Raw genomic sequence first — 22,428 nt, forward strand, 5'->3', positions numbered from 1 at the left:
TTTGCTTTTTTACAAGATTGATTTATTAACTATGATACATGTCACATAAGGCCTTTTCAGTTTTTTACACCATTCCCATTGAGACAAGTACAATACTTTGTAGCAAATACATGATTTTAAAAAACAAAACCAAACAAAAACACCTCCATCAGAGATGCCTCAGCCTTACTGAGGGCTGACCATGCACTAATCAGGTTGGAGCCTCAAAAATCCCACGATGTGTTTAAAAAAAGAAGTCTGGAAATTAAGCAAACATTCCTAAGACCAACTAGAGGATGTTCTGGTTAAAGCCCCTAAAATACAAAGAAATAACTGTTATACTTTCTTACATACAGTTCGTCACTTTTGCTGTGAAACAGAATTTTGGGCACACAGCCAGACTACTAACACATTTCAATACCATTAATATGTTTTTGTTTTTCTTAGGAAACTCAAAATATTTGTTAATTCAACATATATAAAGATCATTTAACATGTGAAAATACAAGTACCAGAAAAATAAGCTGGCAGCAGCACTATTCCAAATTTTCAAACAAGTTTTATTCCCATACAATTCTGAAACATTTCTTTTTAAAATGTACACAGGGACATGATTCTTTTTAATGCAAACAATAACTTACGCCCTGTCACCAGTACACTGAAAGTGTAGCATCACTGCTGTGTCTGAGTCTGCCAGCGGGGTCTGCTGGGAAGGAGCCCACAGGCAGGCGGTTGCTGAGATGGCTCTGGGAGAAGGGAAGAATCCACTCCACAGGACCTTAGAGAAGGCCTTCCCTGAGCCCATCCCCTAGGCCCCAAGGCAGGCCTTTTCCAAGTTAGCACAGTCCTGGAGGTGACCGAGTTCATCCTCCCTTACCTAAACGCTGCCAAGCAACAGGTGCACAGGGGGCTCCTTGGCCCACTGCATGCAGTCAGCAATGCTCCCAAGCAGTGCTCCACAAGCTGTACGCCCCCTCCAGGCCAAGGTCAAAGGCCACCCCTGTCCCAGCCCTTTTCTATGCCACTTTTGACCTGGACACAGACCTAGGGATACCACCCCTACTAGTGTACGTGAGAATTATGGAGCTAGTGACCCTGGTCCCCCGGCAACTTACCCAAATCCCTACAGCTTCCCCCTTGCAAAAAAGCCACTCACAAAACCAGCTCTCTGTGGCAGAAGCCTTCCTAGACCACCGCACGTACTTTTTCTAGCCGATGCCCCAGTGCAGTGCGGTTCTTCTCACTGGAGGGGAGGGGAGAGGAGCACAGCTAAAGATGACTTGATGACAAGATGCTGCAGATAGTCCGCTGTCAAGTTTTGAGGGTGTGTGTGAGGCCAAAATGTCTAGTGACTTAGGGGAGTCTATGCTGAGGGGACTCTAGCCTCAAGGCCTCCCTCCCCCAAGACCAGGAGGCGCTGAGGCACAGGGAAGGGGAGGGAGGGTGAGCCCCCATTCCCTTCTGGCCAGCGAGCTGCTCCCATGATGTCACCCTCTGTCCGCTGTGGCAAAGACAAACACATTATACCAGAAGAGTCTCACCCAGCAGCATGCTTCCTGCCTTAGGCAGGAAGAAAAACCAAGGGGCTGGGTGGGGAGAGCACAGGAAGCAGAAGCACCAAGTCTCTCCTGATCTCCTTGCAGTGTCAAGCAATGGGAAGAGAGGCGTGACAGAATGCAGATAAACGTGGAGACACAAGCCAGGAATTCCATGCAAATTCATGAGCCAGGCCACCTAACCTTGGGTCATCTCCCTCTGTATAGGCATCAGATGTCACTAAACCAGAATGTCTTAAGCTTACCATCAAGGGCTGTTCATTTCTATCGAACATAGTGTCTACACTCTTGCTGGGCAGGGGTGCACAGCTTACCCATTTTGGACAAGGAGATGCCTGCCACCCACTCCTGAGAGCTATGTGCAGCTCACGCAAGAATCATCTGTGAAAGCACTTCCCAGAGCTTAAAGCCCTGGGTGAAAGCAAGGGCTAGACAGCATTCTGTTTAAGGTCAGTATGTCCCAACAAACCTCCAGGTGCTTTTTCCTTTGTGGGTCCTGTCCGAGTGCCCATATGGTCTGAATGCTACCTTGACTGGAAGGTGAAATTCAGGGCCCAGTACTGCCAGTACTGGCAATGCCCACTCAAATAAAATGGAGCAGAAAATAAGAGGCTGAAGAGTTAGCAAACAGAAATAAGAGGAACCCTTGGAGCTTTGTGGAATGGTGGCCCTCTTGGGGCATGAGCCACCACAGTCTCCATCTGCCCACCTCTAAAGCCCTCAGAGGACCTGAGGCAGGTGGACGGTGTGTGAAGAGGCCTTGGCTGCTGCCCACACTGATTGGCAGGGAGCACTGTGGGGCTGGAGGTACCCCCCCCCCCACAACTAAGCCTGGTTTCTGGTACTTTTGCAAAGGTGAGAGTACAAAGCACAGGTATTCCTCCTCACTGCCTCTTCCTGTTCCCCCACCCCCAACTGGGAGAAACCACCAACGATGCACATGGCTGTGCAGTCTCACAGATGAGAGCACAAAGGTGGGGCTGTGTTAAGACTTAGCAGTGGGAGGAGATGGGCTACTTTTTACTTCTGTTTACATGAGATGGCCCCAGGCCACCCCCATGGTTTCTGTTCTATTTCCAATTCCTTGAAGAGCGGACTGGATGAACATGACCTAGAAAAAGGCAGAGGGATTAATTAAAGGAGCAATTTCCTTATCTGCCTGGGGCTCAGGGCTGGGGGAGTTCAACAGCCAGAGAAGTGTCTACCAACCTCAGTCGAAACATCACCTTCCAGCCAACCCTGGGGCACCAGGTACAGATCCAGCAGAAGGGGAAAAAAAGAGCCATCACCCAACATTTACATAAATACGTATGTACCTTGGGCTTGTTTTTTGATTTGTATTCTTTAAGAGGTGGTAAAACTTGCAGGGGTAATTCAGTGTTTCCCTGCACCTTATTTTTCCATCAAGAAGGAGAGACAGTAAGACAGCCAGCTTATCCTTAACGAGAAGAACTCAGTGAGCAACAGGGCCCACTCCACCCTTCAACAGCCAAAGGGAAGCATTTAGTCTGGGGGCGGCAGGACACTGTCTGGAGGCATCTACTATTTTGTTGGGCCCCCTGGGAACATACCACAGATGCAGTTTCTTAAAGTGCAATGAGACCCGAGAACTGCGTGGTGTGGGGCCCTCTCTACCCCACTCCTCCGACACCCAGGGTACCTTAGTGTCAGGCTTCCTGGCTGCAGAGGCCATGGCCCAGCCACGAGGATGAAAACTTCGGGAGTAGGGGCAGCCACTGTTTGCAGCAGCCTAGCAGGGCTGCTGTGCTTGGGGGCAGAGGTGGGGTGAGTAGAAAGGCCAGGCCAGGGCAAATGGTGGTAACAGGCAGGATTGGTGCCTCTGTGTACTGAGCTTCTCTGGGCCCTGCTGGCCCCAGGATCATGAAGGATGACCCTGCAAGGGCACCAGCAGGCTGTCATTCCTTCAAAGTACCCCCCATCTGGCCCACATCCTGCAGACACCACTGTTGGCAGCATTCCACAGCCTCGGATGAAATGATTCCACTTCAACACCAAACACTAACCCAAACCCCAAGTGCACCTGGCACCCTCCAGCTATTCCCACCCCTACATACACGTGCACGCACATAAGAGTAGTGTTTTTATAGCAATGTAGTGTGTTGTGGAGCAGCCCAGGATCGAGGCTGGTCTGCCCAGCTCTCCCTACCAAGAGCTTGAACCGTCTTCTTGGGGAAAGGGGGATCTGGTGACAGGACCTAAGTGGGACCCCAACAGGCTCTCAGGCTACTGTCCTGGGAATCCTTGTTTTGCTGTTACAAAGACAAGAGCTACCTCCACTGTTAGTCTCCCAGCAGAGGTGGGAGGAAAGTGAAATCTTGAGGTCTGTAGTTTTCTTCCTGTAGTTTCTTCCTTTTTCTCTTAATTATTGGAGGGATTTTTCCATTTTTCTTCCAGTGTTCCTTTGTTTTAAAGGGAATGTATCCGGCAGCCCGTGAAGTGGGAGGAGTGGGGTGGAGAAGTTGCACTCTCTTGATCTGAGCACAAAGCTATCCTCCCGACGTTCTGATCTGCCAGGCAAATGGCCTCAGCATGGATGTGCCCTGGGGTGGCAGAGCCATGGCCTATGTGTTCCCGAGATTGCTAGCCAGGCTGTCCTTGTGCCCCTGTCCACAATCCAGGTGTGTGTGTGCAGATATGGAAGGTGGACAAAATGGACGGGATGTGTTCTCTTCAGGGGTTGCCAGCCTGCCCCGGGGCAGGCCTGAATCTCAGAACATTCTTCTCCCCTAGCAAAGGCTAGGGCACTGTCTCAATAATGGGCTCTGTACAAGCAGGGGGCAGGCGCCCTGAGGCTGGTGTGCGTAGACAGGCGGGCAGGAGGGGGAAGTGGTCCAGGGAGCAGGGAACGTGTGGAGGGGACTGGGCTGCTGCCTGACTAGTTCAGTCCTTAAAGGGGTCCAAGTCAAAGGGCAGGGCCTCACGGCTGCTGCCTACAGGTAGCCCCAGGTCGGTAGTGCTGGGCTCAGGGCCTGACAGCTAAGCCTGGGGTAAACCATTGGCTGGTGCCACTGCTGAGGTCTTGAGAAGGTGGTAGGGGAGAGGGACACTCCCCTGCCTCTGCCCCAGTGGACTTGGTTTTGTTCAAGGCCAAATGCCACCTAGTCAAATAGCGACCAGTTCTCCTTTCGCCCCAGGCCTTGGTGGCTCACAGCGTGTGTTCAGCTTGAAGCTGGGAGGGGAGCAGTGGCTGCATTGGGGACTGAGGGGTGGGTGGAGGGGACTGGGGCGGTGATGGCTGACTTGTGACAGGTGTGGAGGTGAGGAAGGGGACAGTGGAAGCCACGGTCGAGGGGGAGCTGGGCACGGCGCCAGGAGGCTCACTGATGGGACGATTGTAGAAGAAGAAGGGGCACTGCTGGATGAAGAGTTCAATGATTGTCTGGTAGGTGCGTGTGGCCGTGAGCGCATCCATGGTGCTAAAGTCGGGTCTCATCAAGGTGGGCCAGAAGCAGATGGAGAGGTTCTCGCTGGTCATGAGATTCACCTTGTTGTTGTGGCTGACTCTGCAGGTGAAACCAAGCTCATGGTCAGGGCTCCACAGGGCCCCTGCCTTGTCCCACATGTACACACAGTCATCGTTACCCAGGATGCTTTCCCTGCCTGCCCATCTCAGCCTATGAACCTGGAGCTGCTGCTGTGAGCAGAAAAGGCCCATGCACAGTTCTCTGTGCCCCCACTGGACTGGGAGTCCACGCTGAGCCCCTCTATGCCCATTCTTCTCTGCCCCTGTGGTGCCACATGGCAAGTCCCTGAGGAGCTGCATGGAGGCCCTGGCACATGGCAAATCTCCGGTGGTGGGACAGACCACCTCAGGGACTCACTCGCCCAACAACCAAAGTGGGTGACAATGCTCTGGCTATGCAGAGAGAGAGGGAGTCTGTGTGTATGTGTCCCAAGTTAGAGCTCCACAGAATACCACTTTGCCAGGGCCAGCCTATGGCTCACTCGGGAGAGTGTGGTGCTGATAACACCAAGGCCACGGGTTCGGATCCCTGTATAGGAATGGCCGGTTAGCTCACTTTGGAGAGTGTGGTGCTGACAACACCAAGTCAAGGGTTAAGATCCCCTTATCGGTCATCTTTAAAAAAAAAAAAAAAGAGAATACTACTTTGCCAAGAAACCTATTCTACGCATGAATTTTGGAAACACTCAGGAAAACAGCCTTCCTGACTGCAGTGGCCTGCACTCGCTTGATCCAGGTTTGCTGTTTTCCACAGCACACCTCCTTGGCACAGTATCTTGTCACACACCAGCTGGGAAATATGAATGTTGGAGAGAGAACTTTGGGAGGCTCTTGGGTTTTTTTAGTTCAAGAGCAGATTTTAGAAGGCATCTGCACCAACCAGAGGATCTTCCCTCTCTGTTAGCTTGGGGGGTTAAAACAGGGTCCTGCAAGCCCAGCCAAAGCTACGTGCACTATCTGGTATTGAGCACACTTGGGGCCACGTGGGCTTCTCTTAGACAGAATCAGGACGGAACCTGAGGATGAGCCAAGAGGCCAGGATTCTTCTCATAAGTGATCCAGCCCCCACTGAGGAAGCCAACCAGCACCCCCTAGGCAGACCACTGACCTGCTGCAGGCTGGGGCCTGACACTGGTGCCAGGCTGAGGGTGGACTCTTGGTCAGCCTAATTATGCTGCTAACTGACTCTGGCTGTTAATATTTCAATGGAGGAAAAACTAACATGAAAGCCCTGCAACCTACTTGTTTAGGTGAGAGATGACATATTTGAAGACTTCATGGTTTTCCTTTGGAAATTTCTTTAATACCTCCTTAAGGGCATGTAACTTCTGCTCCCGGTCGTTGATTTCTGAGGAGAGAGAAAATCAAAGACTCTCATGGCTGAGGCTCGTGGGTGTTCTGTGGCTCAAAGCAGATACTGGGCAGTTGGTGGAGCCGGTGGGCTGGCGGCTGTCTGAGGGCGTGCTCTGTGGTGGGCCTTCCCTGAGGGGCAACCTTAGGGCTTTTGGACAAGGCCGTGCCCATTCTTTTCCCCAATGCCTGTGTCCAAGGCCACACACCTGGCAGGGGCATAGGCTCAGGGACCAGGCCAATTGCTGGGTCCCAGGTTCCTACTGAAGGGCAGCCCTGTATGCTTGGGCTTCTTGGCCCCCACAACCCGAGATGGAACAATCCAGAGAGACTTCACCATAAAGAACACCATTCTTTGCTCATCCGGTTGCCCATGGAGACAGGCACCCTGATGCAAAAAGCTTGCTTGCTTCCTGACCAGACGGGCGAGCACTGCCACCCACCCACGCCAACAGACCATCTAGAGAAGGAGTCTGTCATAAGAACAGGGCTCTGTCCTTTTCCTAGAGACACAGGGATCCTCCACACATCTCCCTGTTGGAGGAGCTGATGGAAACAGTGGGAGGATTCTTATGCAGTTCACCAAAAGGACTGCACCTCCTTCACCCCACTGACACCCACACTTTGCCCATTGTGGAATCTTAATGTCCTGGGAGGGGGAAAACAAACTGCCCCAAGTTAAGTGTGTACCCCATGCCAGGCCCAGTTCAGTTAGTCCTCACAACCCTTTGAGGCAGGGACTGTTATCACCCCATTTTGAGGATGAGGAATCTGAGGCCCAGAGAGGTCACAAAGCTGGGAATCAAACGCTGCCCAACTGGCTGTAGAGCTGAAACAGTGACTACTGGGCACCCTGGTGTCCTGGCTCTCCCTCCCTGAGCGGGCCTGGCCTGCTGTGGCTGGGAGAGGCGGCCCAGACTGGTGAGGCAAAAATAGTCAGGGCCCATTTGCAGTCACAGTTGGCCAAGATATCCCTATGGCTACTTCTTGGACTGAAAGGTATCTCTAGGACTCGAGGGCTCAGAAAAACTACAGGAGGGTTCCATGAAGGCAGTTATATCACAACTGGTGGTTGTGGGGGTAGATGGATAGGGAGTTTGTTAAAAACTACTATGGTTCTTAACTGGCTTGGGGGCATGGGCTCCTTTAAGATGGATAGAAGCTCTGGACCCTCTTCCCACAGATATACACATGTACATTACTACATACAATTCCTTGGGGTTCATGGTCTCTTCAAACCATGTATTTTTTAGGAAGCCCATGGCTTCCTAGTTAAGAACCTCTGTAGCAGGTGACATGCCTACAGAGTCACAGGTGGGGGAGTTGTATGAGGAGCCTGGTGAGAGCTGGGCTTGGGAGGACAGATAGAATGTCAGTGGGGAGAGGGCTGGGCAGGGAGAAAGGCTGTGTAGTGGTTCAGAGCCCAAACCCCAACTCAGGTGGTCCTGGGTACCAGTTGTTTGATCTTGGGCAAGTGACACCTGAGTGTCAGCCTCCTTCTCTGTAAAAGGGGCTGATGACAGTACCTCCCTCACCAGGCAATTAAATGAAGAGCTCACGGTCATAAGCACCTGGGAGCTAGTGCGACTTGCAAGAAATCGGTGGAAGGGGAGGCTGCAAAGATGGCAGACAGAGCTCAAGATTTCCTGGGCAGGCTAACGAGGGTGGAACCAAGTGTTGGACTTGAGAATACGACTTGATAAAAGGAGTGGTTTGGTAACATTTGTCTGTTAGAAAATGACTAAAAATCCATAGAAATCAATAATTTGGGGCTATGATCAGCTTCATTTCTCTGAACCCAAGATTAATTTGGGTTCAACCTCATGGGCACTCTATCTATGGCCTTGAGTTTTAAAGCCCTTTACTGTTATATATCAATACAAAGTTTACTCAAAAAAAGTAAGCTGCTGTAGGGAGAGTGGGAGATTGTATTAGAAAGCATGAAAAGCATGTGCATGGCTCAGAGTTTCACTTAATAAAATAACCATGCTCCCCTTCCAGATGCAAGCAGTGCACAGGTCTCTCTGTAGGTGCCTGCATGACACAAACACAGCTGTGTTTGTTTTAATTAGGCACTCCAGTGGCAGCACCTTTACATAAGAGCTGAGTCTCACCCCATCCTCTCAGCCACTGTCTGTGGGGTTGCCCTCTCCCCTTCCTATCCAATGAACAGCAAGACATTTCCTTTCTTTCTCCCTTAGGGGGCAGGGGAGGGGCAAGGGTGGGAGTTATCCAGCCTGCTTTGATAATAATTCGTGGACCATCCTCAAGAATGCAAGCCTCCCCTTCTCTATGCAACACTCACCTAGATGGCCAATCCCCTTGCACTTTCTCTCCTGTACCCCCACTAACTGCTTGGTCCAGGTGTTCGTGAGTATTGAGAAAATACTGGAGAGCTGGGAAGGAGGCAGGACATCAAGGAGAGCAGCGGGACTCCTCTCTTAAAGCCCGGCCCTGTGGCTGTTACGCTAAAAACAAGGTGGATCTCGTTGATGGCCTCTTGATTCAACCCCATTTACCTCCTCCCTCGAGCAAAGCTCACCCCCACACCCCATCTGTGCCTTCTTGCTGAGGGACCTACTCCAGGATCAACTGGCAGGCTTTCCACACAGTGAAGACACCAGCAAGTTCTTACATCTGTTTTTTTTTTCTTTTTTTTTTGGGGGGGGCAGTTGGCTGATAAGGGGAACCGAACCCTTGACCTTGGTGTTACAAGGCTGTGCTCTAACCAACTGAGCCAACTGGAATGCTGGCAGGACAATTTCACAGTTGTTCTTCATGCAGCCCTTATCACAAGTGCAAGGTGCGGTTGGGCTTTACCCCATGTGCTGGCTGAGAAACCCACCCAAGAGGCAAGTCATGGCCACGAGGCTGGTGATGGGAAAGGTGGGATGGAACCCCAGGCCGTCTCTTAGCTCAGCCCATGTGCTGTAGATCCCTGCCTTCCTTTGTGCTACAGAGTGCCCTCTCCAACTTCAGTAATCCTTTTTGAAAGGAAAGGGTTTGGGGTTGGGGGCCCTAGGGCACAGGCCTCACTGGCTATGACACCATACTTTTGACCCCTAACTGAGACAGCAAGAAAGGTTCAGGGGAGGCATTTATGGGCCAGTTGAACCAAGACACAGTCTGGACACACACTAGGCAATTTAGAACAACTGAGACCCAAGAACTCAGACACCAAGAAAGAGGAGGAGACAGCCAGAGGCCACAGAGGACCTTAGAGACTAGCACACCTCTCACAGCACAGATAAACCAGAGTTCAAAAAAGTAAAAATACTGGCCCAAGGTCACACAAATTGGTGACAGGGACCCCGATCCCAAACAATGTTCCTGTCCCGGCTGTACCACTCTGCTTGCCATCTCTGGAACCCAGGCTGCCAACCAAAACTCTGGGCTTGGATCTGCAGCTGCCAACTAGTGCCAGGAGGAAAATCCCTGATAGCTTTTGACCACCCTGCACACCTGTACCACCAGAAAAGGAAAAAGCCTGGCTCAAAGTCACACCCTTTCAGCAATGTATGCAGGCACACCCATTGTGCAACCCCCCCCCCCCCCCCCCCCCCGTAGTAAACAACTCCAAGGTCAAACTCTCACTCTGCTTGGCCCAGAATGGAAAATTCAGGCTATCCCTCTTCTGGAGGCATGAACTTACAATAACCTGTTCAATGTATCCTGCCCCATCAGACTGAGATAGGGACTGTCTTGTCTGTCCACTGTCATCTGTCCCTGTCCATATACGGCTTGGCACATACTCATATCTGTGCAATTAATAAATCCCATGCTTGGATGCGAGGAACACACCTGTACCCTTAAGCAGCTATCTGGACAGACAAGAGGAAGGTAGGATCCCAGAATCAGCAATTTCAAGGGCAGCTTGTGAACAAAAACCCAAAGATCCTCAAGACCTGTCTGCCTGATGACCTTGGCAGTCAGTTGTTTGTATCAGTGGCCTCACTTGTCTCATCTGTCGACTGGGAAGGGTAAGAAGATAAGCTGGCATCCTGACTTTTTATGGGTCATACATCCCTTTGACAATCTGAGGAAAACTACTTGTCTTCTCTCTAGATTAAAAAGACTGAATTTTATGAGCAGTTATGGGGGCTCAATGAGGATCTTGGAGCCACAGGTTGGTAGTCCCGCAACCTCTGGACTGAGACAGAGCCAGATCTAGGACCCCTTCTAGTACAAAAGCCCTAAGACAGGCCCTGTGGGGACTGGCTGGTCTGAAGGGATTCCAGATAGTTAGGGGACGAGAGTGTTGTAAGAGAAAAAAAGATATAGGGCAAGAACAATTCTTGAAGGCTGGGGTGGGGTGTGAGGATAAGATGAAACGGGCAATACAAAGCCTTTTTCTCTGCCTCCTGAAATCCTGGCCGTTCCTGACATCACAGTTCAGGTGCCACCTCTCCCATGAAGCCTTCTTCCTTACTCCCTCCTCACTGTGATTTCTGCACTTCCAGCTCAGAGCTTTATCTTGTTAACAGGTAATTTCAATGCGCACCCAGGGAGGGCAGAGACTCAAGCCCCGGCATGCTACTCCCTGATGGAGTGACCCTGGACAAGTTGCATCACCTCTGAGAGACTCAGTTTTCTCCTTTATGAAATGGTGATATAACACTATCTATCTCAAAGGTTATTGTGAGAACTAATAAAGATGAACCATGTAAATCAAACGCCAAGCAGAAAGCCAAGACAGGCAAATGCAAGCACACAATCAACGTGCACTATGGTTGTTGCTGCTATTCATTTCTGAATCTCCCACACATCACCTTGAACGTGGTAGGAAGATAACTGGTAAATAATCAAAAAAATGTCTATTTTGTGGGCACATTTTCAGCAATGTTCAATATTACAAAATTCTGGAGACAGCAAAACAATTTGATAGTGACTTTATTGTTGTGATGGGATCTGAAACCAGTTCCAAGGCCTCAACGCACAGAGACGTTTTAACTGCTCTTAGGTAGTAAGTGGAAAGAGCTGGTCAAGTTGATGTTGCTATGGAAACCCAGGCAATCTGGGAACAGCTACTTCAGGGCAAGCCAATCTTCATTCCACAATGTCCCTTAACACTAACTTTTGCACTGCCTGGTATTTCTGGCTCAGTTAAACCCACCCCCAACACACACAGCCCCACTCTTCACTCAACTGCTTTGGCTGTGAGAGGTGCCATGTCAGCGAGATATATTCCTTCTCCACCCCCTTCTACTAGGTTCAAGACAACGGAGCCCCAGCTGACTAGTGTGGGCCACAGGAAACACACAATGGAAGAGGAAGCGGAAAACCTCCACCCTTCTCTAGGCTGCTGCTGTAGCAGCAGCAGCAGCAGCAGCAGCAGCAGCAGCAAGAGGCCACCTCCTCAGCATCAGAAGCCGGATGAAAGCTGCTGTAGCAAGGGCAGCTGATTCCCTCTCCTGTCCCCCACCTCCAAAGACAAAAAGGTGCTACATCAGCAGTCCTCGCAGAAACAATGGGATTCTGTCAGGTGCCGGGATTCTACACGCCTCTAGATGGCGCCAAGTCAAGACAAATGCAAACAGGAATCCCTGGCTTCCACCAAGCTGGGTACCAGTCCACACCTTCCTCTCTTCCTAAATCCCTCTTAGAAACAGGCTTAGGTTGAAAGAAATCTAGCTCCAGAAAGAGATTTCCTGTGCATTTAACATGTGGGCCAGCCTGGAATTGCTGGACAATATCTTTGGATGGGAGGATCAGGAACTGTCCCCACTCCCTAACTAACCTGGAGAAATGCTGACTCCTGTTCTTTAGAAGTCAGATGGGAAAGAAGGCCAGGCAACCCTATGACAGTCCCACAAGTACTATGCACTCCTGTCCCATCCCTGGTGGGCTCAGACAAGGTTAGGAGGTGTGAACAATTCCAATAAGCTAAGACTGTAGACAGAATAAGGTGAAAGCGGCACCCAGGTTGCAGAAACAAACATCATGGGAAATGCAGACTATGGAAAGGTAACCCTGGAGGCCCTACAGCCCCGGCAACATTCAGGATCTGACAGGGGCACCTCCACAGTTCAGGCATGGGTTTCCTCTGCATCCGTTTCCCTTAGAAGCCACTAAGAGTCTGTTACCAGGACTCGGAGACATGCTGATATGTAATTTCTCTAAAATTTTTGCCCACACTATCAGCCTTGGGAATAAATTGTGCTTGTTTAAAACTCCCTCTTTTGAGTTGGGCAGTGCCAAGATGAGACTAATGCCCCATGGCCTGAGGAACACATCTCCTTTTCTCTTTCCCACCCACTGGTCACTGAAACATTGGGTGGCTGTGATCTCTGGGTAGCTGGCAAAGACAATCCCCTCTGCGGCTGCACAGCAACGGCTGCTTCTGGGTCTTGGCCCACCAAAGGTGAAAAGTAGGAAGGCTGCCTCTGGCTAAAAAAGGTACTAAGTTCCATATGTGGGAAGCTCTGAGAGGTCAGGCCCCCTCTGTGGCATTACAAAAAGTCCAGGGAAAGGCTGGTCAGTGAGAAGGTTCACCCATACGGATGGATAAACACCTCCAGAGAGGGAGGCCAGGAGAGAAAGAGCTGATAAGGCAGGCGAGATGGCACACAGAGGTCCCCATTAAAACCAGAGGTGCTAATCTGCTACAGTGCAAAGTGATCACCTGACCTGGGCCATTGGAACTGTCCTTTTCCCTCTAGAGGCTGGCTTCCTAAGAGGCTGTATGGCCTAAGACCATATGTTAAATTCTTTATATGAGAGGTGGGAGAAGAGAAGTAAGAAAGGGGGAAAGGAAAGTAAAACCTATTACTAAACAGGTCTCGCCTCCAGACCTTTCCTCATCTCATTTCACCAACAGGAGTAGGGATAGTAACAACGGTAGGAAACCAAAAGGCAAAGAAGGTTAAGTTGGCCACAAGTACTAAGCTTGTCACCAAATGATGCTCTTAACGGACAAAGTTTTGGGTGAAATCTGCAACTCTCTTGGTAAAACCCTCAGATAAGCACCTATGGTCTATAAAGTTAGGGGCCTGATTTGCAAGTTCCTTTGGTGTTATCTGGTTAGTCCCTTTTCCTTCTGTTCTTCAATCCTCAGCTCTAAGAGCCAGAGTGTCATTCCAAGGGCAGAACCTGTTCTTATGGTACCACACCCCCTCTCCCTCAACGTGCCCAATACAGGGTCAGTCTGGTGTGCTGCCAGGGGCCCCTGAGCCACACTGGGCTGACAGTACTCACTGTGCGCTTCCACCAAATCAATCTGCATGCTGTATGGAACCAGGGGGTCTGGCAGTTCTGAGAAAAAGCTCTTCATGGCACCGGCCACAGTGTTCACTGTAAAGTCTTTCTCTGCCAAGTCCAGGTTATGATCTGAAAGGAATTTTGGAGAGTAAGGCCAGACCAATCAAAGCCAGGCAGAAGCAAAAGGAAAACCCAGGTCTCGGGAGAAGCCAGAGAAACTTTGGGCACCAGGGGATGTTGCCCACGGCTGGTCTGGAGCCTGGGCAGAGATTCAGAATCAGCAGGAACAGGAGAGGAGATAACACCTCTGGGTGCTGCTAAAAAAAATTCTGAGATTCACAGACATAGGCTGACACCCACCACTGCTCTCTGAGGTTGCTGGGTTCCCCCCTCCACTGCCCTTTGGGTAAGGGAGTTGCATGTCTCCCACCCTCACTTTCTATGCCATCCACCTCCCCTTGCCTGGCTTTGATGAGTTGCTACCTCCTCCCTATTCCCCTCCCCATCAGAATAAAAACGGGGAGGCTTTCCTAAAAGGCTGGCTTAGTTTTCAGGAGGGTTACAAAAATGTTACCGACCAGCTTGACTGCTGCCTCCATCGTTGTCCCCTATGGTGGTAGGGCAAATAGACTCATTTTTCTCCCTCTAGCCCCTCCCAGCCAATGGCACCAATGATCTGTCTCTTATTTTCCTTTTCTTTACATACTTCTTTTGGGGGGGGGGGCAGCTGGCCGGTACAGGGATTGAACTCTGGACCTTGGTGTTATCAGCACCACACTCTAACCAACTGAGCTAACTGGCCAGGCCTCTCTTTACATACTTTATTGCATTCCTGATTACAAAGAAATCATCTACTGATGGACATTACTGGTTCCCATTTTTGGGAGATATAAGCTATTACAGATTCTTGCAGGTATACAAGTGCATCCCCCAATGTAGGGTTCTACCCTCATTTTGACCTCGTTTCCTATCCCACAAGACTAGCATTTATTTCCCTCTCTTGTGTAGTCACTTCTGTCCACTGCCAGCTAGCTAAGCCTGACTGTGGTGCTGCAAAGTGCTATGGTCACATGCGTGGGTGGGTGGGATGTCTGCTCCCGCTGTGCCTCCTCAGGCCCAGCCATGAGCTCATCTGGTCCTTCTGCTCCTTCCCTTGCCTCCCTCCCTGGCCACTAATAGTTGAGAACTTTTACTGTTCTGGTTCTTCTGCTCTGGCTGCGGTGGGTATGGCTTCTCTTCTCAATGTGGTCATTTCCAAGAGTTAAAGAGTCTGGCTGCCTGACTCTAGGCCTCTCAAAGCTGACTTGGCTTAGGAGAAGGGAGTCACCATAAGCTAGTGTAACTCTTGAGAGTTCAGCTTTGGGAGTCTGGATCCTAAGCCTCAGCTAATCACAAAATGTCCCTTTGCTTTCTCTTGTGCAGGGACACCATGAGAAGAGCAGTTGTGATTGAGAGTACTCCTGGCCCTGGCAAAATAGGATCATCATCTCAACCCTAATTCTGCTTTATATGCCTGTGACTAGCCTGCATGGCCAAGGGAGGCAAGGCTCTTCAGTGGTGAATGAGGCACGTGCCAGGACAACCTGGAATGGCATTTGTGGAAGGTAATGTAGGGGAGTGGCCCGGCAGACTCAGCCTTGGCAGGGATGGTACTTCTGTTTGGTGACAAGTCCTGGTCCCTCTCTTCTGTGGCCGTGTGAACACAGAGGAAAAGCTAACTGGGGCCACATGCAGTCTTTTTCTCAGTCACTGAGGCAGCACCTCTTGGCTTTGAGTCTGTGAGTGGCAGGGGCACCCTGAGGCCCCACTGTCAGTCAGCTGTTGTGAATGCCTTGACTGACTCCAGCCTACAATGCTTGGCCAGGCTATGCCTCACCTTGATCAAACTGTCTCTGCAGACTCTCCATCTCCGACTTGTTCCCGCTGACACGGTAGATGCCTTCTGTGCTCAATCCTGAGGAGAAACAAGCAGGGGGTCCTAAGAGTAGGAACTAGAGAGCAGAGAAAGAAGAAAAGATAGGGAAAGCCAGGGAGATTCCATGAGGTACCCACCATGAGAGAGGAACAGGGCTAAGCATGGTTTCTCTTTGATTTTTCTAAATGCTTCACTCCCTTCCCAATTTCTTTTTTGCTTAAAATTTTAAAAATACTTGTTTGTGGTAAAAATTAAAATAATACAAGTACAGAAGCTAAAGACAGGGGATGGCCCGTGGCTCACCTGGAAGAGCGTGGTGCTGACAACACTAAGCCAAGGGTTGCGATCCCCTTACAGGTCACAAAAAAGACAAAAAAAACAAGAAATAAGCTAAAGATAACTTTTGTCCACATTTTGATGTGTACTCTTGGATTTTTCATTTTAATTCTTTTTAGGCAGCTGGCTGGTACAGGGATCTAAACCACCCTTGACCTTGGTGTTACCAACACCACACTCTAACCAAGTGAGCTAACTATAAGCCACCATTTAAAATTTTTTTTTTTTTTTGTCTTTTTCGTGACCGGCACTCAGCCAGTGAGTGCACCGGCCATTCCTATATAGGATCCGAACCCGCGGAGGGAGCGTCGCTGCGCTCCCAGCGCTGCACTCTCCTGAGTGCGCCACGGGGTCGGCCCTAAATCTTTTTTTTTTTTTTTTTTAAATGATGACTGGTAAGGGGATCTTAACCCTTGACTTGGTGTTGTCTGCACCACGCTCTCCCAAGTAAGCCACTGGCTGGCCCCCCATTTAAATTTTTTAAAATGGAGATAATACTATATTTTAACCCATCGTTTGCACTTAGTACACAATAACTTAAAAAATAGTCCTATTGTTAATCATTTAGGTTTTTCCAAGCTTTCACTATTAGAAATAAGCCACATTTATATTTTTTGGACAACCAGTAAGTTTAACAAATTCTTGGAAATATGCATTTCTTACTCTGTGAATTTCCTGTTCATGTTGTTACCTTTCCTACTGGAGTGGTTCTTCACATTTTGTACTCAAAAGAGGTCTTTGAATATTAAGTAACTATGTTAATGTTATGTATACACATTTACATTTTTCCTTTTTTGTTATCTGTCCTCTAATTTTGTTTATTGAATTTTTTGAAGTACAAAATTCAAAAATTTTAAGTTTTAAAGACCAGTCATTTTCTTCACGATGTCTTCCTTTGTTTTTATGCTTAGAACAGCTTTTCCTATTTGTACATCAGATAGTCTATATTTCCCTTCTTGTTCTTTTATCATCTGTTTTTAAACATTTAACTCTGTGATTGTTTTAGAACTTATTTGGTATAGTGTAAGGTATGGGAAAAAAGTAGTAAAAATTAAATAAATAACAGAGAGGAACATAAAGTAGCGAAGGGAAGACTGACCCCCCCCCCCAGCAGAGGAACACTGTTCAGCTTGGAGAAGATTCCAAGAACTATCTTCCAAGTCCATTCTCCCTTCCCAGAGAAGTAAAAGTCAACTGTGTACCAACTAAGATCACAGGTCTATAGGATGGTGAAGTCACTGTGAAAACCAAGAAGAAATTTCATGGCCAAAGCAACCCTGGGTCCCTTCTGACGACTGTGGTTTTGAGTAACTCTGGCTTGCTGAAGGGGCCCTGAGAAAGTGCCACCACTGAACACCAGAGGCAGTGTGGACACTGGACTGACGACCAGGCCCTGAAGTCAGTCAGGCTCCTGAGAGCTGAATATCCCACATCAGCTATCACTGCAAGATAAGAGCAGTCAGCCTGCCTGTTTTCTGGGGCCCCAGACTGGTGGCAGGTGAACTCTAAAGAACATGGGAGCAGAAGTTATCAATTCCCTTGCTTAAAAGCTGTTCACTGCACACAGACCTCTCACCCCAGAGAAAAATGGGTTAAATGGGCCAGCTCCAAGGACATCCCACTGTGCAACTGACAGTTACAAAGGAGCTGGCATGGCCATACTTTTCTGAGAGAAGCTCTGACACTTTCCAAACCTCAGTGGTCACTATGCTGTGCACTGAGCTAGCTTCCACACCTTACGGGAAGAGCTACTGGATAGGTAGTAAACAGATGAGAAAAGTGAGGTTCAGGAAATCGACGTATCTTGCCTCAAACCACACAGCTGCTAAGAGGCAGTGTGGTCCGTTTGAGTCCAGGGCCTTTGCCACCCTTCTGACTCTATACTGTTCCAGGAGATACCTGGCTCAGGCTTATGCTGCTTCATATTAATCCACCAGGCTGAGGTCCAGACCACAGTCTTTCCCCCAAGAAGAAATATCCACTGGCCCTCAGCATCCTGAGTAGGTTTTTTTCTTTTTTAAAAAAAGATGATTGGTAGGGGGATCTTAACCCTTGACTTGGTGTTGTCAGCACCACACGCTCCCAAGTGAGGCATGGGCTAGCCTCTGGGTAGCTTTTGATATGGTATGTCCCCTACTGCTGTCAAGACCCCATTCACCATCACCAGTTATTAATTTTACCATGAACTCTTTTCTCAGTGACTTTTCTAAACTATTCTCAGACATGTCTAAACTTCTATCTATTTCACATCTCAGGTGATACATCATTCACTTACAAATGAAATCACTCAAATCTTGGCAGCTCTCCCTGGGTATGTGTTGGCAGGCTCAAGTCTTTACCCGCTAGTTTGAAAAAAAAAACAACTATTTTCTAGTTCTCTTCCCTTTCCCTGAATATCAGCCCTTCCTAATGCAACGACAATGATGGTACAAATGGCAGGAGCTTAATAAAAAGTCCTTGATAACGTAGTAATGTCACAGTTCCTGAGTCCCAGGCTGGAGATGCACTCTTGAGCTGCAGAAGATCCTGACAGCCTCGGGCCATTCATCATCTTCTAGTAACCCTGACCCTCAGCGTGGACAGAGGAAACCTCTGCACTGCCCAATGGCCACCTGCCCTCGCGTCAGATGGCAGAAAACAAACTGCAAACTAGCTATCTGGAAATTATCAGAGGTGTGGGCCTGCTGAAACTTCCACTAGATGAGTTATCACAAAAATGGAAGCATTTGAAAGCACGAGGCCAGCTCCAGAGCATCAATTAATCATCAATTTGGCATTTCCTGTAATCTGGGCACATGTTTATTTTACGAAATCTCATTTTCAAATAGCAATTCTGCTGCTGCTGTACACAACAACATGGCATAATTTACAAAGGTATCATTTGCTTGGCTAGTACAATTTATCACAAGTACTAATTAGACATCAATTAAAAAAAATCCTAAAACCTGAGAGCAGACTGCAAACACCATGAAGCCTGCTAGAGAACAGAGGGCTGGTAACACAGGTGTGAACTAGGACACCGGACAGAGCACCGGCAATTTGCTCATGAGCCAAGACCAAGTGTCCCCATGGACCCACATGCAAATGGGTAACTCTGGCTCACACGCCTGCCAGCAAAAAGAAGAATTCTTACCAGTAGTGATCTTCATGCATCATGTCTACTCCAGGCCCCCAAGTCCCTCTGAGAAGCCTCAACCTTAAACTCTGGAGATTCCTGATAGGCAGAGATGCCCCTAAGATTTACTTCACCAAAATATATTCTTGGCTATCAGCCTTCTTTCTTTTTTTAAAAAAGCCGTACTGATTTCAAATATCTTCTATGTTTAAGTTAATCTTTGAGAACAGATCAAGAAAAAGTCTTCAAAATGGCCAAGGTCACTACCTTCAAACATCTGAACAACTGCCATGTAGAACAGTCTCATACCAATGGCTCTAGGGAACAGAGCTACAACTAAGAATGGAAATCACAGGATGGCAAATATTCTCTTAATATATAAAATAACTATTAATAGCTACAGCTGTCAGTCATAGGAATGGGCCAGAAATTTTGAATTCCCTCCTCACTGATAACCATCTAACTGGAATGCTGTTTAAAAAGATTTAGTATCTGGTCTAGGAAGATTGCTAACAATAATAATGATAACAAACCACTTTATTGTATGCTTACTATTTATGAGACACACAATACTAAGTACTTGTCATGCATTTATTTTCTTTTTTCTTTTCGGCGGCTGGCCAGTATGGGGATCCAAACCCTTGATCTTGGTGTTATAAATACCACGCTCTAACCAACTGAACTAACCAGCCAGACTTGCCACACATTTCTATATTAATTTTCAAAATAACTCCTTAAGATAGGTTATTACTAATCCCATTTTACAGACGGGAATGCTGAGGCTAAGAGGTAAAGTAACATGCACCTAGAGAACTTGAGCTGCACAGATGTAATCTGAACCCTGTCTGATTCTAGCACCTGCACTCTATTTCTAATATGATCTAAATCACTAAATCTCAAAATTGAGCACGCATCAGAATTACCTAAGGGACAGCTCCCAGGGCCCCACCTCGAGTTTTAGGTTGCAGCCCCCAGTCCTGCATTTCTAATACATTCTCAGGTGATGCTGGTGCAGCTGGTAAGGGAAATGCACTCTGAGAACTACCGCTCTAAAAGATGACTCAGGCCTCTAAGGTCTCTGGCTCCTGAATTCCGTGATCCAATAAAATTGGGGGGCAACACGCCAGACAAAATAGATATCAGATACTTTAGGAACAAAGCATTTCAAAAAAGTATAATTGCTGCTTTTTATTTATTTATTTATTTTCAGGGGGGCTCACTGTCATTTGATGCTACTTTTTATATGTAAGGAAGCTGTTATACATTATTTAATCTTTTAATCATGGCCATGTATGATTTTTGTAAAAAAAAAAAAAAAAAAAAAAAAAAATTATAGCACACAAAAGCAAAGAAACCTTTTTCTTTCTTTCAATCAATATTTACTGAGCATCCATCCACATGGCTGATACGTTCCTTTACAGAGCTTTCAGGCTTGGTGTCCTCAAAACTTTGGTGACACAGATAGCCCACCACTGTGAGCCAGTGAGGCCCTCCCCATGGGCTGAGAGCTGGCATATTTTACCCCTTTAACTGCCCCAGCTCCTGAGAGATACTGTGGCACTTGGCAGGACACAGGCATTGGGAAAATGGACAGGTGCCCCGCAGCAGCTTGGAAACCAAAAGGGAAAATCATCTCCTGGTATGGGCCTGATTTTCTGAAATATCCAAATATGTTTTTATTCCTGGATCCCAAGCAAGCCCTTCTCAGCACCAGTGCTCTTGGCCAGAAGTCCTCCTGCAGTCGGCTATGTCAGGCTTTGCCTCTGCTCATTCACACCAGGACTTAGTTCCTCCGAAGTTTCCTTTCTAGCAACATATCAATACTTCCTCCAAGACAAACAGTGACTTGCTTACTTTTTACTTTCTATATTTAGATTTAAAAACTCAGTACTTTAGTCCTTTAAAAAAATTTAATTGGTGCTGCTAGTACTCTGAAACGCCCCACACTAAACAGGACTTAAATAAAAACAATTTTTGTCAACTTTTCTGAGGCTGAAAGCATCTAATAAACCATTCTCCTCTTTTATGCATCCAAGAGGTACGTCTTAGGCAGGCTAAGTTGCCGGAAGGGTGCTGAAAATTCAGGGAAAGAAGGAAACTCCCTTGGGCATTGTAGTGGATTGGATTCCATCTCCTCAAAACTCCTTGAAGCTTGAATTGTGTCCCCCAAGTTTTATGTATTAGAAACTTAGCCCCCACCATGACTATTAGGAGGGTGGAAAATCTTGACTGCTAGGTGATTGGATTGTAGGACTGTGCAGTAGTGAATGGATTAAAAATGGTGGTCAGGGGCGTGGCTCTGAGGGCTTTAAAGAAGAGGAAAGTCTTTCTTTCTCTCTCCTGCTCTGTCTGCTTCCACCATCTTGCAATGTGAGACCACCGTGTCACTGTTGCCACCACTGGATGGACTTTGGGCTTCCCAGCCTCAGAAACTGTAAGCAGTATTTTGTTTTTCTTTTTAAATCACCCAGTTTCAGGTATTTTGTTATAAGCAACAAAAACGGACTAATACAGGCATCAAATTCAAATTGTCTTGAGGAGGACTGACCTCTCTGGAAGGGTAAGAAGCCCCCTTTTTTTGGTCAAATACCAGTAGTATATCTACAGTGTATCTCCTTTTGAGAACCACACTGTGGCACTCCCCACCCCTCATTTCAATGGAAGATGGAGGGCAGGAGAGGAGGATTTAGGTAAAAATCAAAAGCAACTGTGCCTCCATTTTCCTCTCTGTACAACAGAGATAAAAGTTTCTTTCTTTTTTTTTATTTAAAAAAGATGACCGATAAGGGGACCTTAACCCTTGACTTGGTGTTGTCAGCACCACGCTCTCCCAAGTGAGCGAACTGGCCATCCCTATATAGGGATCTGAACCCGTGTCCTTGGTGTTATCAGCACCACACTGTCCCGAGTGAGCCATGGGCCAGCCCAGAGGTAACAGTTTTTACCTCACTCCATGGTGGTATGTATTTAATGAGATCTTAGTACAGAACTTAGTAGCTATTATCCTAATGATCTAAGCAGAAAGCAGGTTGGCAAGTGGATGAGCACCCAAGTTTTGCTGTTAAGGAGACATTGATTTGAATTCTGATCCTGACCTTTGCTCATCTGATCAAACAATGGAATAAGTGAGATAACCTTATGTCAAGTCCACAGCATAAAGCAGCGCCTGCCAGTAGGCAAGGCCTATTCTGAGAGCTCATCCAAAACAAGCCCGTCTGCAAAAAACATTCATGGGCTTTGAAACCAAAATGATTTTGGTTCTGTATTGGTTCTTATAGCTAAACTGGGTGACTGAGAATAAATCACCTCATCTCTCAGAGGTTGGGATCCTCATCAAAAACAGGGTAACAATATCATTAATGATTTTGTTAGATGTAAATATTAAGTGAGATTACATAAATGAAAGCAAGTGGTACACAAATGAAAGGTACACTGAAATAATGATAGTAGTAAAATAGTACTAATAATAGTTAACTTTTGGCTGAGGATTTACTAT

At 47.8% G+C, this 22,428-nt stretch overlaps 1 protein-coding gene across 3 annotated transcripts in view; it reads right to left on the reverse strand.

Moving 5' to 3' along the window:
• Nucleotides 1–22,428, reverse strand: part of ARHGAP35 (Rho GTPase activating protein 35) — a 133,797-nt gene continuing 111,369 nt past the window's right edge. The window contains exons 4-7 of one of the 3 annotated variants that reach the window (XM_063109410.1): nt 15,443–15,520; nt 13,564–13,695; nt 6,262–6,367; nt 1–5,059 (exon numbers count right to left, since the gene is read on the reverse strand). In XM_063109410.1, coding sequence (XP_062965480.1) covers nt 4,702–5,059; nt 6,262–6,367; nt 13,564–13,695; nt 15,443–15,520 — 674 coding nt within the window. In that variant the 3' untranslated portion in view covers nt 1–4,701. Of the gene's footprint in view, nt 5,060–6,261; nt 6,368–8,764; nt 8,838–13,563; nt 13,696–15,442; nt 15,521–22,428 lie in introns of those variants that run through there. The other 2 variants (XM_063109411.1, XM_063109412.1) reach the window with 2 other exon arrangements.

The sequence above is a fragment of the Cynocephalus volans genome, chromosome 10 (assembly GCF_027409185.1).
Source record: "Cynocephalus volans isolate mCynVol1 chromosome 10, mCynVol1.pri, whole genome shotgun sequence".
NCBI classification, from domain to species: Eukaryota; Metazoa; Chordata; class Mammalia; order Dermoptera; family Cynocephalidae; genus Cynocephalus; species Cynocephalus volans.